At 37.7% G+C, this 14,632-nt stretch overlaps 1 protein-coding gene and 1 non-coding gene across 5 annotated transcripts in view; both read left to right on the top strand.

Moving 5' to 3' along the window:
• NCOA1 (nuclear receptor coactivator 1) overlaps positions 1–14,632 on the top strand; it is a 130,968-nt gene that overhangs the window by 33,913 nt on the left and 82,423 nt on the right. For all 4 annotated transcript variants that reach the window (XM_005576422.5, XM_005576420.5, XM_045369693.3 and 1 more), the window contains exon 5: positions 7,526–7,703. In XM_005576422.5, the coding sequence (XP_005576479.1) occupies positions 7,526–7,703 (178 nt within the window). The remainder of the gene's footprint in view (positions 1–7,525; positions 7,704–14,632) is intronic.
• Positions 1,260–1,366, top strand: LOC123568574 (U6 spliceosomal RNA). The gene has a single exon (XR_006691937.1). It is a non-coding gene; the product is annotated as a U6 spliceosomal RNA (small nuclear RNA).

Raw genomic sequence — 14,632 nt, 5'->3', positions numbered from 1 at the left:
AGATTTCTTTCTTTAATTGCCTCTTAAATGTTAGTATCCCCCAGGATTCTAGCCTTGGCTCTTTCCCTTTTTTTATTCTGTACACATTTCCTGGGAAGGTTTATCTGTGTCTTTGTCTGTATAACATATACACATATATGTGAATTACATGTTTGAAATCAATTGCAATTCTCTGATTTCACGCAATAGAAATCAACTCTGACTAAGCAAATATGAATTTATTGGAATGCTATTTGGATATCATAGAACCATGCTTGGAAACGGGATGAAATCAAGGTACCTTGAGGGTAGAAAGCAAAAGCTTTGTTAACAGTCTCTTTGAAAGAACTATCTGGGCAATGCCCTGCTGCTAGAATGAATGTACTCCTGCTATGTTTAGCTTTTTGTAATCCTTAAGATTCACATTTAAGGAGGAAGTCTCCCAGTGGCCTGATTAAGTATCCCATAAGACTTTATGTAGTGGGGAAGAAAATTTCCCAGAGGAAATCAGAGTATCCTTTACTAGGGGAAAAGATGATTGTAGTTAAAAACAAATAAACAGGCTGGGCGCAGTGCGTCACGCCTGTAATCCCAGCACTTTGGGAGGCCGAGGCGGGTGGATCACTTGAGGTCAGGAGTTTGAGATCAGGCTGGCCAATATGGCGAAATCCTATCTCTACTAAAAATGTAAAAATTAGCCAGGCGTGGTGGTGAGCGCCTGTAATCCCAGCTACTCAGGAGGCTGAGGCAGGAGAATCCCGTGAACCTGGGAGGCGGAGGTTGCAGTGAGCTGAAATTGCACCATTGCACTCCAGCCTGGGCAACAGAGTAAGACTCCGTCTCAAAATAAATAATAAGTAAAAAATAAACAAGAGACCCAAATGATTACTATATGTACCTGTGAATCACAAAGGTCTATCCTTAGCCCAGATCTCTCTTCCAAGCTTCTGTTTCAATACATCCTGCTGCCTTTTAAAGATTTCCAGTTTTCCCAAAGTGGACTCAAACTTTGGAGGTTGGAGGTATTTTGGGGCATCTCAGCAGACTTGTGACAGTGGGGTCACCTCAAGTTTTGGAAAAGCAATGAAAAATGACCAGTGCTGTGATAACATCCAGTTTACTCACGTGACCTGGGATAGTTCATTTTGTACCATCCGTCCCAGATTTGTTGCCGTAATCAGGGACGGACAGTACAAAATTTGTTGACATGACTTGGGGAGGAGTGTTCCTTGTGCTCCCTTTTCATTAGCATTCTGGAAAGAAATCAAAACTTGTATGTGGTGCTCACTTTGGCAGCACATATACTAAAATCAGAACAATACCGAGAAGGTTATCATAGCCTCTGCACAAGGATGACACACAAATTTGTGAATTATGTCATATTTTTCAGCTGAACCCAACTTATACCACAGGCAAAACCCTCAAGGGCATCAAAGAATATAAAAGCAAAAAGCTTCACTGAAAGGACAGCACCTTTGAATATTAAAGGAACATCAGATACAAAAGAACCAGTGTAAGAGCTCTGGAAACTCAAAAAACCAGAGTGTTTTCTTACATCCAAACCACTGCACTAACTCCCCAGCCATGGTTCGTAACCAGCCTGAAATGATTCACGTGACAGACTAAGAATTCAGAATCTTGATGGCAACAAAGATCATTAAGATTCAGGAGAAAGTTGAAACCCAATCCAAGGAATGTTAGGAATCCAGTAAAATGATATTAGAGATTAAAGATAAAATAGCTGTTTTAAGAAAGAACCAAACTGATCTGATAGAGCTGAAAACCTCACTACAAGAAAAATTTCGTAATTGGAAATATTAATGACAGAATCGACCAAGCTGAGGAAAGAATCTCAGAGCTCGAAGACCAGTTCTTCAGCCAACTTAGACAGAAATAAAGAAAAAAGAATAAAAAAGAATGAACAAAACCTCTGAGAAATATGGGATTATGTAAAGAGACTAAACCTACAGCTAGTGTCCCTGACCAAGAGGGAAAGTATATTAGTCAATTTCCACACTGTTATAAAGAATACCTGATATTGGGCCAGCTGCGGTGACTCACGCCTGTAATCCCAGCACTTTGGGAGACCATGGTGGGCGGATCACTTGAGGTCAGGAGTTCGAGACCAGCCTGGCCAACATGGTGAAACCCCGTCTCTACTAAAAATACAAAAATTAGTCTGGCGTGGTGGCACATGCCTGTAATCGCAGCTACTCAGGAGGCTGACGCAGGAGAATCTCTTGAACCCTAGAGGCCGAGGTTCCGGTGAGCCAAGATCACGCCACTGCACTCCAGCCTAGGTGACAGCAAGACCCTGTCTCAAACAAACAACAAACAAAAAACCCGTGAGACTGGGTAATTTATAAAGGAAAGGGGAGTGTTTTTGTTTGTTTGGTTGGTTTTGTTTTTTGAGAGAGTCTCGCTCTGTCGCCCAGGCTGGAATGCAGTGACACAGTGTTGGATTACTATAACCTCCACCTCCTGGGTTTAAGCAATTCTCGTGCCTCAGCCTCCTGAGTACCTGGGACTACAGGCATGTACCACCATGCCCGGCTAATTTTTGTATTTTTAGTAGAAATGGGGTTTTGCCATGTTGGCCAGTCTGGTCTCAAACTCCTGGCCTCACATGGTCCACTCGCATTGGCCTCCGAAAGTGCTGGAATTACAGGCATGAGCTACCGTGTCTGGCTTGAAAGAGGTTTAATTGACTTCCAGTTCCACGTGGCTAGGGAGGCCTCAGGAAATTTACAATTACAGCAGAAAGTAAAGGAGAAGCAAGTACGTTCTTCACCAGGCGGCAGGAGAGAGAAAGTGAGAGAGAGAACGAGGATGTGCCACACTTTTTTTTTCAACTTTTAAGTTCTAGGGTACATGTGCAAGACGTGCAGGTTTGTTACATAGCCAAATGTGTGCCATGGTAGTTTGCTGCACAGATCAACCCATCACCTAGGTATTAAGCCCAGCATCCATTAGCTATTCTTCCTCGTACTCTCCCTCCTGCCACCCCTGCCCCCAACAGGCCTCAGTGTGTGTTCCCTCTGCCATGTGTCCACGTGTTCTCATTGTTCAACTCCCACTTATAAGTGAGAACATGCAGCATTTGGTTTGATGTTCCTGCATTAATTTGCTGAGCATAACAGCTTCCAACTCCATCCATGTCCCTGCAAAGGACCATGATCTCATTCCTTTTTATGACTACATAGTATTCCATGGTGTGTATTTACCACATTTTCTTTATCCGGTCTATCATTGATGGGCATTTAGGTTGATTCTAGGCCTTTGCTATTGTGAATAGTGCTGTGGTGAACATACATGTGCATGTATCTTTATAACAGAATGATTTATGTTCCTTTGGATATATACTCAGTAATGGGATTGCTGGGTCATATGGTATTTCTGCCTCTAAATCTTTGAGGAATCGCCACACTGCCTTCCACAATGGTTAAACTAATTTACACTCCCACCAACAGTCTAAAAGCATTCCTTTTTCTCTGCAACCTTGCCAGCATCTATTGTTTTTTGACTTTTTAATAATCACCATTCTGACTGGCATGAAATGGTATCTCACTGTGGTTTTGATTTGCATCTCTCTAATGATCAGTCATGTTGAGCTTCTTTTCATATGTTTGTTGGCTACATGAATGTTTTCTTTTGAGAAGTGTCTGATCATGCCCTTTGCCTGTTTTTTAATGGGGTTGTTTGGTTTTTTCTTGTAAATTTGTTTAAGTTCCTTGTAGACTCGATATTAGACCTTTCTCAGATGGATAGATTGCAAAAATTTTATCCCATTCTTTAGGTTGTTCACTCTGATGATAGTTTCTTTTGCTGTGGAGAAGCTCTTGAGTTTAATTAGATCCTATTTGTTAATTTTTGCTTTTGTTGCAGTTGCTTTTGGCATTTTCATCATGAAATCTTTGCTCATACCTATGTACTGAATGGTATTGCCTAGATATTCTTCTAGGATTGTTATAGTTTTGGATGGTGTCTTTTATTCCTAGAACTTTGTCCAGTCACAGTCACTTGGGTAGTCACATTTAAAGCCAGGGCCCTATGAGAATCCTTGGCTAATGTGAACCCTTCCATGAGACACATGGTGGTCTTCTTCAAAGGATGACATCCTGGGCAGAGTTTGGAAAAGTTCTCAGATTGATTACTGAGTGCATAGGCATTTGTTGTCTTCTCTGTATGCAGTAAAACTAGCTGTCAGGTCTTGGAGGAATAGGAAGTTTCCTTCCCAGGAACACACTTTTTAGTTAATTAGATAAACAACATATGAGGGAAACTTGTAGAACAAGAACAGGTAATAACAGATTGTATTAACCAGACATACTTTTAAAAAATAGAGATGCTTCTATATTCGTGGGAATAGTCTCAAAAAGTATTCCCTGAAATGTTACTAGTCTCTTGAGCGCGGAATTCTGGCAGATCTTCCACTATCAACCTCATTTTTATATTTTTATATTTTAATTTTTTATAAGTATATATTTATAAGAAAATGCAAGTTAAATTGTATTTATACTGATGCAAAGAACATTTTAAAAGAAGTTTCAGGTCTATTTTTGAAAAATAAATCTGTTTTTAAATTATTTCTATTTTTATATAAACTTCAAGGCACGTAAATATTGATCACCTACTATGAGACTTATAGCTAATCTGAGCAGTTTTATAAACCCAATTTAGATATGAGGTACTTTCCCATGCTCATCTAAACCCAAAATATTTTTACAAAGAGTTTATCTAGTATTGAGATTTTAAAGATTATTAATCACATCCCTGTCTCCTTTGCATTATGGACTAAGTAAGTCACAGCAATCAGGTAGAATAAAAATAGCTTTATTCCTTTTTGTTCTTGCTAAAGAAAATATTAGCAATATTTTAAATGAGAACAATGGGTTGTGCTTCAATCTTGCTTTAAATCTTGTTTATATTCTTTGTGATGAAGTGATAATGGAGATGTATTACTAAATTTAATTTAATATTTGGTTTAAATAATCTTGTCCATTCATCTGTTGGCAGACACTTAGCTTGATTCTCATATCTTGGCTATTGTGAATAATGCTGCAGTGAACATGGGAGTGCAAACATCTCTTTGACATACTGATTTCATTTCCTTTGGATATATACTCAGTACTGAGATTACTGGATCATATGGTAGTTCTATTTTTAGTTTTTTGAGGAACCTCCCTACTATTTCCCATAATAGATGTTCTCTTTTCTTCACATCCTCACCTACACTTAACAGATATGAAGTGATATCTCATCATAGTTTTAATTTGCATCAACCTAAGTGTTCAAAAATGGATGAATGGAATAAGAAAATGTGGTATATACACAGAGCGGAATACTATTCAGCCTTTATAAAGGAAATCCTGTCATCTGCGACAACATGTATGAACCTAGAAGACATCATGTTAATTAAAAGCCAGGCACAGAAAGACAGATACCACATGATCTCACTTACATGTGGGATCTAAAAAAGTCAAACTCGTAAGAGAGAGTAGAATGGTGGTTACCAGGGTCTGTGTGAAGGGTGAGTGGATTGGAGGGATGTTGGTCAAAAGATAAAAACCTTTCAATTAGGAAAAATAAGTTCAAGAGATCTATTGTACATTATGGTGACTGTAGTTAATAACAATTCTTTTATACCTGAAAATTGCAAAGAGAATAGCTTTTAAGTGTTTTCACCACAAAAAATGATAAGTATATGAGGGAGTGCTTATGTTCATTAGCTTGATTTGGCCATTCAACAATGTATACATATTTGAAAACATGTATACCATAAATATATATTAGTTTTTCTCAATTAAAAAAAAATCATCGTAGCTGAAAAACGCACCTCACAAAAATAAGGTAGAGGCAAATGGAAAACTATGTCATTGGATGTGTTTACTAAATTATGATACTCATTTTTAAATCCCACCCACAAACTTTGCAAAGGTTTTTATTGACAGTCCAGTTTCCTTGATTAAAAAAAAAAAAAAAAGATTCTTCCAAACATCAGAAGGTGTTGCATTTTCACATTAAAAAAAAAAAAAGGGCCTGGCACAGAGGCCCATGCCTGTAATCCCAGAACTTTGGGAGGCCAAGGCAGATGGATCACCTGAGGTCAGGAGTTTAAAACCAACTTGGCCAACATGATGAAACCCCATCTCTACTAAAAATACAGAAATCAGTGGGGCACGGTGGCACATGCCTGTAATCCCAGCTACATGGGAGGCTGAAGCAGGAGATTCACTTGAATCCAGGAAGCATAGGTTGCAGTGAGCCAAGATTGCGCCACTGCACTCTCTCAAACAAAAAATAAATAAAAAGAAAAAAGGGCCACCACTGAGAATCTAATTGGAACATTTTTCAACAGATAAAATGCTCTAAGGTTTTAAACTGATAAGATAAATTGTACAAGCTATTCATGTCATTTTCAGTATCACTGTCATTTTCAGAAACAAAATTGTACAGTGGTAACATTTCCAAACATCCATTTTCACATGCTCTCACTATGGCGTTAGTGTCTTTTTAAAAAGCAGTTTACTTTTTATTCATTGTTAAAATTTCATCTTAATCCTGAAGGAAAAAAAAAATGTGTTTACTTCTTGGCGAGTATCTGCTAGACAGCGAACTTGGTACCCTGGCCTTTTTTTAAAAGAAAAATGAGTAACCCGTCAACATTGTTAGACAGGTCTTTTAATTTTGCCGTAGATAACCAGCAGACCCTGTATGATCCAAAGGATTTTTATGGTCATTTTACATTTTGTTACAAAATTCTGTAAATGTTCTATTTTTTCAGGATTCTTATTGTATTGCTTATATACATTCTGCAGCAAGTAAGCTGCAACATGTTGCAATAAATGAAAAGATTACAAATAAGTAAGGTGCCACAGTCTGCATTCTGGCTCTTCCTCAGGATACCAGGGTTTCTGTAATATGTGACTGTCTGCACTGAGTCAGGCACCAGAGTGTTAATACGCTTAAGCTTAATTTCTTTATTATGTTTTAGTTTACAATATACATAGAGGTTCTAACTTTTCCCCTGCACCCTTGTGGATATTATATGCCCCATAGGATGCAAATGTCTCCTTTTGGAGACCCCTGGCTCCATCTCAGTGCATAGGAAGCCCCTGTGATTTGGCTCCTGTCCACCTCTGCTGTACCATATACTCCAGCAGCTCCAAACTGCTTGTTCGTTTTCTTTTTGTGCTGTGCTCTCTCCACTTACTGGAATGTTCTTCCTTCAATCCTCTTCCTCCTCCACTATGCCTTTTATATGTTAGGTAGGGGTCTGTATCTTTCTTTGACCCCCACCCTGATCCCAAATTAGGCATCCTTCTGTGTGCTTGTAGACTATTTTGTGTATGTCTCTGATCTGCATTTTATCACTCATATTTTATTATGTTTATGTCTTTTTCTCCTACAGTACCACAGTTTCCTTGAGGACAGAGACCAGGTCTTGACATATATTTCTGATCTCTTTTTTAATAGAAAAATGTATAGTTTAATTTTTTCTTTTATCTTTCAATATCCAAACCATTGTTTTCTTTTGATTTTGCAGGCTTTGGATGGATTTTTCTTTGTTGTGAACTGTGAAGGGAGAATTGTATTTGTGTCAGAGAATGTAACCAGCTACTTAGGTTACAATCAGGAGGAATTAATGAATACCAGCGTCTACAGCATACTGCACGTGGGGGATCATGCAGAATTTGTGAAGAATCTGCTACCAAAATCACTAGGTAAACAGAAATGTGTTTTTAAAAAGAATGCTAGCTCTCTGTATCTTCTCCTTATGTAATATGTATAATCTATAATACCTGATTATTACATTTATAATTCATAGTATTATATATGTTATATGTATTTAAAATATTTTTTCAATGTAGTTTCAGTCTCCGATATAAATATGAAGAGGAGTTTCATCAAATAACTGGAGAGCATTCCTTTCAGCTTCTTTCTTTATACTGTGTCATGCCACAGTAGTTGGAGAGAATTATTTTCAATTTTGATTGTGTTCAAGAAAGAGACAAATGTATATCCTTTCCTTTACCCTGCTCACAGAAAAAAGAATAGAAATGAGAATGAGAGGGAGGGAAGAAGGAAAGAATATATGTCATATACCTACTAAAATTAATGTTTTTACACTTAAGTGCTTTAACGGAGGAGTTCCAAGTATGGTTGGATGGGCTATTCACTGCTGAGGAGCCTAGCTGAGAGGATGGATGGAGTCTAATTTCTAGTGTCTCTTCTATTCACTGAACCCTGTGCCTTGGGGCAGGGCTGGGACTTTAGGAGTTAGGGGATTTTTTCTAATTCTTGTAAAGGCATGGATGGACTAACCGCAGGCCTTTGTTTACTTCTTGAATTTTCAGGCTCCTCTGAAGTTTTTCAGTGCTCAAGTTCCAGTTACTACTAGTGATTGCGTTGCTACCTTTACATCTGAGTGTGTGTATTTTTCAATAGTATACATTTTGTAGATAAATAAGAAATTTTTCATATTACTTTTCAGATTCCAGTCTGTTTTAGATTTTTTTTTCCTTTTTTTCCACATAGTTTATTTGTTCAGTGGACTCTGAAATAAAAGCAGTTTATCACGCAGATAAATTTACCACACATCAGTTTTTCAGACAGATACTGTGTGATAAAGTATCTGAGTTGGAGAGTTAGGACTCTACCATACCGTTTAGTATGGAAACTGAGGCATGTGGTCAAGGAAGTTAAACAATGTAAGATTCCCCTGATGTCACTGTAGGTAATACTTAAGATTTCTTTCCCTAGCCATGGACTGTAGATTCTTTTGTTCTACTGTTCACAAATTTTGAGGACTACTGGTGTATGGATTTAACTGAGCTATTGCATTTTATTTTGTATCAAAAAAAACTAACTTAATTTTAGTCTCATGTTGAGTAACAAGATATTTGTTGGGTTTAGCAGCCTTCCTGGTTGGAAAGAGGCTTGCGGTCACAGAAAACAAGGATGAGCTGTTTTCTGACTTCTGAAGAAGGGGCTTGTTGTTTGTGGAAGGGCCACATTACCTGTTCTACCTGGTTCTCAGGATGCTGTAGATCTATGACTATTCAGGTTCCCCCAAATCTCTGCCAGTAGGTAAATGTGGAGGGAGTGTCATCTACTAGCTTATGTGCTTGCTGGTGATGCTGCTCCTGGCTGCTTACAAGACAGTGATCCTCAGCTGGCCTGACAATTCATTGTTGCCTCTCTGAGCAGCCTTTCACAATAGGGAGGAATATGAAGTTTTTGCTACGGAGGTATCTTTCTCTCACTCTCCCAATAATAGAAGAACAGAAACATTGAAAAAAATAATACTACTTTCTTATACAGTAGTGTAGACAAACAAAGATAGGGCAAGCTCAGTAATAATAGAATAGATCACATAATCTTACAGTGTTGGTTGATCATCCATTAGAAACCAATGAGATGGTCCCACCAAAAGAATAAAGGCCAACTACACTAACTTAGAAAAGCCAATAGCTTCTTTCAAGGTATTTCCAAAAAGCATTTAGAAGAAAATAAATTATAGTACCTATGTTTAAACCTTTATTATTAGAATAATCAAAGTATTAGAAAATTAAGGAAAGAGACTAAGTAGAATCATTTTATGTGTATTTCATTATCAACCACTGGGGAAAACAAAAATGAAATCAAGATTCAGAACCTATCAAGGAAGAAATTTGAAGAAAAATTTAGGATCATTATTTATATATGTACTCACCTTATATAAATATATACATGATTCAAAGCACTGCCTTCTTATTTTTGATTTGTTATTTCCAAGGAGAAATTTTGAAGAAAAAAGTTAAAAGTCAAACTTTTAAAATTGCTTTTGAATTTACAGATTTAGAAGATTTCAGTGTCTAAAATCTGTACTTTTTAAGCATAACATTTTATTTATAAGAAACAAAATCTGAATGCTGGGAAGCTGGTATGGTGAGAAATTTTGTCCAAAAGCACAAGTGTACATGGATATACTTATACTTGCACAGATGGTTATAAAAAGATTATATTGTGAAAGGCTAAGATTACAAAGAATGAGATGTTAGTGAACATAGACTTATTTGTGAAATTCTAATAAATTGGAACTTGAAGTTTGAAAAAAGAAATTTTAGAAAGCAAGTCTTTTTATAAATTCATACCATTTATATCTCAAATGATGGAGACACAATAGTACTTAAGAGCATAGCCTTTCTGGTATAAAACAGAAATGGGCTGTGCATTCTGACTCTGCTACTTAATTAGCAGTGTGACCTTGGACAAGACATTTGACCCCTCTACTCCTCATCCTTGATCGGAAGGTTAAGGGGTAAGTGTTGATTAGCGTATTTCTTGGCTCGTATTAAATTCTTTTTGTTTTAGCTATTATTATTCCTGTTACTCGCTTTTTCTAAATGTTTTGGAGCTTTTAACTTCTGAATGGTAGATCTTCCATTATTATTAACAATTACTAGCTTGTTTTGATTATGCTTTTAGCTTAGAAATTGATGTGAAGGAAGGACAATCTTGTCCTTTCATAGTGTGCTCTTAGAAGCACATAGAAATTATTCTGTAGAAATTGAGGCAAATTTTTTTTATAGATCACATTCAGTAGGATAGTTCCGTTTTTCTTTTTTCTTATTTATTTATTTATTTATTTATTTATTTATTTATTTATTTATTTATTTTTGAGACAGAGTTTCGCTCTTGTCACCCAGGCTGGAGTGCAATGGCATGATCTCAGCTCACTGCAACCTCTGCCTCCCGGGTTCAAGCAATTTTCCTGCCTCATCTTCCCAAGTAGCTGGGATTACATGCGCCCACTAACACGCCCAGCTAATTTTTGTATTTTTAGTAGAGATGGGGTTTCACCATGTTGGCCAGGCTGGTCTCGAACTCCTGATCTCAAGTGATCTGCATGCCTCGGCCTCTGAAAGTGTTGGGATTACAGGAGTGAGCCACCACGCTGGACCCTGTTCTTCTTTTTTAAACTGTAGTGCTAAACTGCTACTTTTACCTATACAGGGGGCTTTTGTTAGTCATTTTTTAATACTTTGGGTTTGTTTTACTAGGTTTTTAAAACATTATCAGTGGCATTTATCCTTTTAAAGAGGAATCATATGGTGAGTTAAGAAAGGAATTGCATGAAGATTAGGCATGTTGCTTTCTAGCTAGTGAAAACTGCACCCTCCTGCACACAAAATACTGAATTTTGTCAGAAGCTTTGTACCTCTAGTATAGATCTATCCTCTTGTTTCCATTCCACAGAGTATACGGGACCTTATGTGTGTGATGCTGTTGTCTTTTTGCATAAATATGTAGCTCACTACCTACTGTTTAAAAGAAGATTCAAGTTCAAAAAAGTTTTGTCATGGTAAACTATTAATAGTTCAGTTAACTTAAAACAATCTAACCTTGTGAAATCAGGGTATCTAAAAAGATCACCTAAAATATTTAGCAGCTTATATTTGAGGGGCCTATAAGTTTGGAATTGAACTTGCTGTTAATTATTGTTGTTTTAAGAAGATATGATAGTTGACATGTAAATTATTACCAAAATGACTTTAGTTTCTTTTGTTGTGGTGATTATTTTCAACTTTTTTTTTCACATCTCAAAAAGTGTTTTATACAATTTAGATATACTGACCACCATAATAGGTCATGAAATTAAACTTCCAGGAAGCACCTTTCTCATCTTCATCACTGTCTGCTCTTCTCTTGGCTCCTTAATCCTACCTTAATTCCTAACCATTCCTCCCCCTCTTTTCCTTTTCTCTACCTTCATTCCTTTTACCTGAACTGAGTGTGATTAGATATTTAGCTCTTCTTCTAGTAACATTCTGCAAGTAGCTTTCTTTGTAGACACCTTCAGAAAGTTGAAACTGTCCCTGATAACCGAATAGATCAGGGTAAACATTATCGAAGCCAAGCTGTAAACAAAAACTTAAAGCCTTCTTTTTTTTAACTTCTATTTTAGGTTCAGTGGTACACGTGCAAGGTGTGTTACATAGGTAAACTCATGTCATGGGGGTTTGTTGTTCAGATTATTTCGTCACCCAGTGTATTAGTCCATTTTCACACTGTAATAAAGAACTTCCCTGAGACTGGGTAATTTATAAAGGAAAGAGGTTTAATTGACTCGCAGTACCACATGGCTGGGGAGGCCTCAGAAAACTTACAATCATGGGAGAAGAGGAAGCAATTGCCTTCTTCACAAGGAGGCAGGAGAGAGAGAGAGCAAAGGAAGAACTTCCAGACGCTTATAAAACCATCAGATCTCTTGAGAACTCACCATCAGGAGAACAGCATGGGGGGAACTGCCCCATGATCCATTCACCTCTCTCTCCCTCAACACATGTGGATTACAGGTCCCTCCCTCAATATGTGGGGATTACAATTTGAGATGAGATTTGGGTGGCAACACAGAGCCAAACCATATTAACCAAGGTACTAAGCCTAGCCCCCAATAATTATTTTTTCTGATGCTGTTGCTCCTCCCAGCCTCCACCGTCAAGTAGGCACAGTGTCTGTTCTGCTTTGTGTTTGTGAGTTCTCATCATTTAGTTCACACTTACAAGTGAGAACATGCAGTGTTTGGTTTTCTGTTCCTGTGTTAGTTTGCTAAGGATAATGGCCTCCAGTTCCGTCCATGTTCCTGCAAAGGACATGGTCTCATTCTTTTTTGTGGCTGTATAGTATTCCATGGTGTATATGTACCACGTTTTCTTTATCCAGTCTGCCATTGATGGTCATTGAGGTTGACTCCATGTCTTTGCTATTGTGAATACTGTGGCAGTGAACATACACTTGCATCTGTCTTTATGGTGGAATGATTTTTGTTCCTTTGGGTATATATCCAGTAATGAGATTGCTGGGTTAAATGGTAGTTCTGTTTAGTTCTTTTAGGAATTATCACACTGCTTTCCACAATGGTTGAGCTAATTTACACTCCCACCAACAGTGTATAAGCATTCCCTTTTCTCCACAGCCTTGCCAGCATCTGTTATTTTTTGATGTTTTAATGATAGCCATTCTGACTGGTGTGAGATGATATCTCATTGTGGTTTTGATTTGCATTTCTCTAATAATAATCAGTGATACTGAGCTTCTTTTCACATGCTTGTTGGCCATATGTGTGTCTTCTTTTGAAAAAGTGTCGATGCCCTTTCCCCACTTCTTAATGGGGTTGTTTTTTCCTTGTAAATTTCTTTAAGTTCCTTATGAATACTGGATATTGGACCTTGTCAGATGCAAGGTTTGCAAATATTTTCTTCCTTTCTGTAGGTTCTCTTTACTTTCTTGACAGTTTCTTTTGCTGTGCAGATGATCTTACATTTAATTAGGTCCCATTTGTCAATTTTTGCTTTTGTTTTCATCGCTTTTGGCATCTTCATCGTGAAATCTTTGCCCGTTCCTGTGTCCAGAGTGGTATTGCCTAAGTTGTCTTCCAAAGGTTTTTATAGTTTTGGGTTTTACATTTAAGTCTTTAATCCATCTTGTGTTGATTTTTGTATATGGTGTAAGAAAGAGGTCCAGTTTTAATCTTTTGCATGTGGCTATCCAGTTATCCCAGCACCATTTATTGACTAGGGAGTCAATTTCCCCATTACTTGTTTTTGTGAGCTTTGTCAAAGATCAGATGGCTGTAGGTGTGCGGCCCTATTTTTAGTCTTGGTATTCTGTTCCATTGGTCTATGCATCTATTTTTGTACCATGCTGTTTTGGTTACTGTACCCCTGTAACATAGTTTGAAGTTAGATAACGTGATGCCCCCAGCTTTGTTCTTTTGGCTTAGGATTGCCTTGGCTATTTGGGCTCTTTTTTGGTTCCATATGAATTTTGAAATAGTTTTTTCTAGTTCTGTGAAAAATGTCATTGGTAGCTTGGTAGGAATAGCATTGAATCTGTAAATTGCTTTGACAGTATGGCCATTTTAATGATGTTTATTCTTCCTATTCATGAGCACGGGACATTTTTCCATGTGATTGTGTCATCTCTTTCTTTGAGTAGTGTTAACAAATCCTTTTCTTTTTTTTCTTTTCTTTTTTTTGTTTTTGGAGACGGAGTCTTGCTCTGTCGCCCAGGCTGGAGTGCAGTGGCGCGATCTCGGCTCACTGCAAGCTCCGCCTCCCAGGTTCACGCCATTCTCCTGTCTCAAGCTCCTGAGTAGCTGGGACTACAGGTGCCCGCCACCATGCCAGGCTAATTTTTTGTATTTTTAGTAGAGACAGGGTTTCACTGTGTTAGCCAGGATGGTCTTGATCTCCTGACCTCATGATCCACCTGCCTCAGCCTCCCAAAGTGCTGGGATTACAGGCATGAGCCACCACGCCTGGCACAAATCCATTTTTTATCATAGGGTCTATTTACTTTAGTTGGAGAGTTTTCCTAATAATTAGACAACTTAATCCATTTATTCAGTACATGAGAAGAGAGCTCTAAAAATGAATGGATATGCTAGTTTTTACATTCATTTTTCTTTTTTTCTTCCCTTTCCTTCCACTCTTTAGCCTGTATGTGCTCCAAAAGTGGAGGGGAGGACCTTGGACAGAAATCCTATATAACTAAACCAGACATGCATATAAAAATGTTATTCATAGCTCTTCATTTTCCACATTGTTCCCCCAACAGAATAGAAACTTCATTTCCTTTTGAAAATAGTAATATGTGTTTGTTGTAA

The sequence above is a fragment of the Macaca fascicularis genome, chromosome 13 (assembly GCF_037993035.2).
Source record: "Macaca fascicularis isolate 582-1 chromosome 13, T2T-MFA8v1.1".
Taxonomy (NCBI): domain Eukaryota; kingdom Metazoa; phylum Chordata; class Mammalia; order Primates; family Cercopithecidae; genus Macaca; species Macaca fascicularis.
This window is presented reverse-complemented; position numbering and strand designations above follow the sequence as displayed.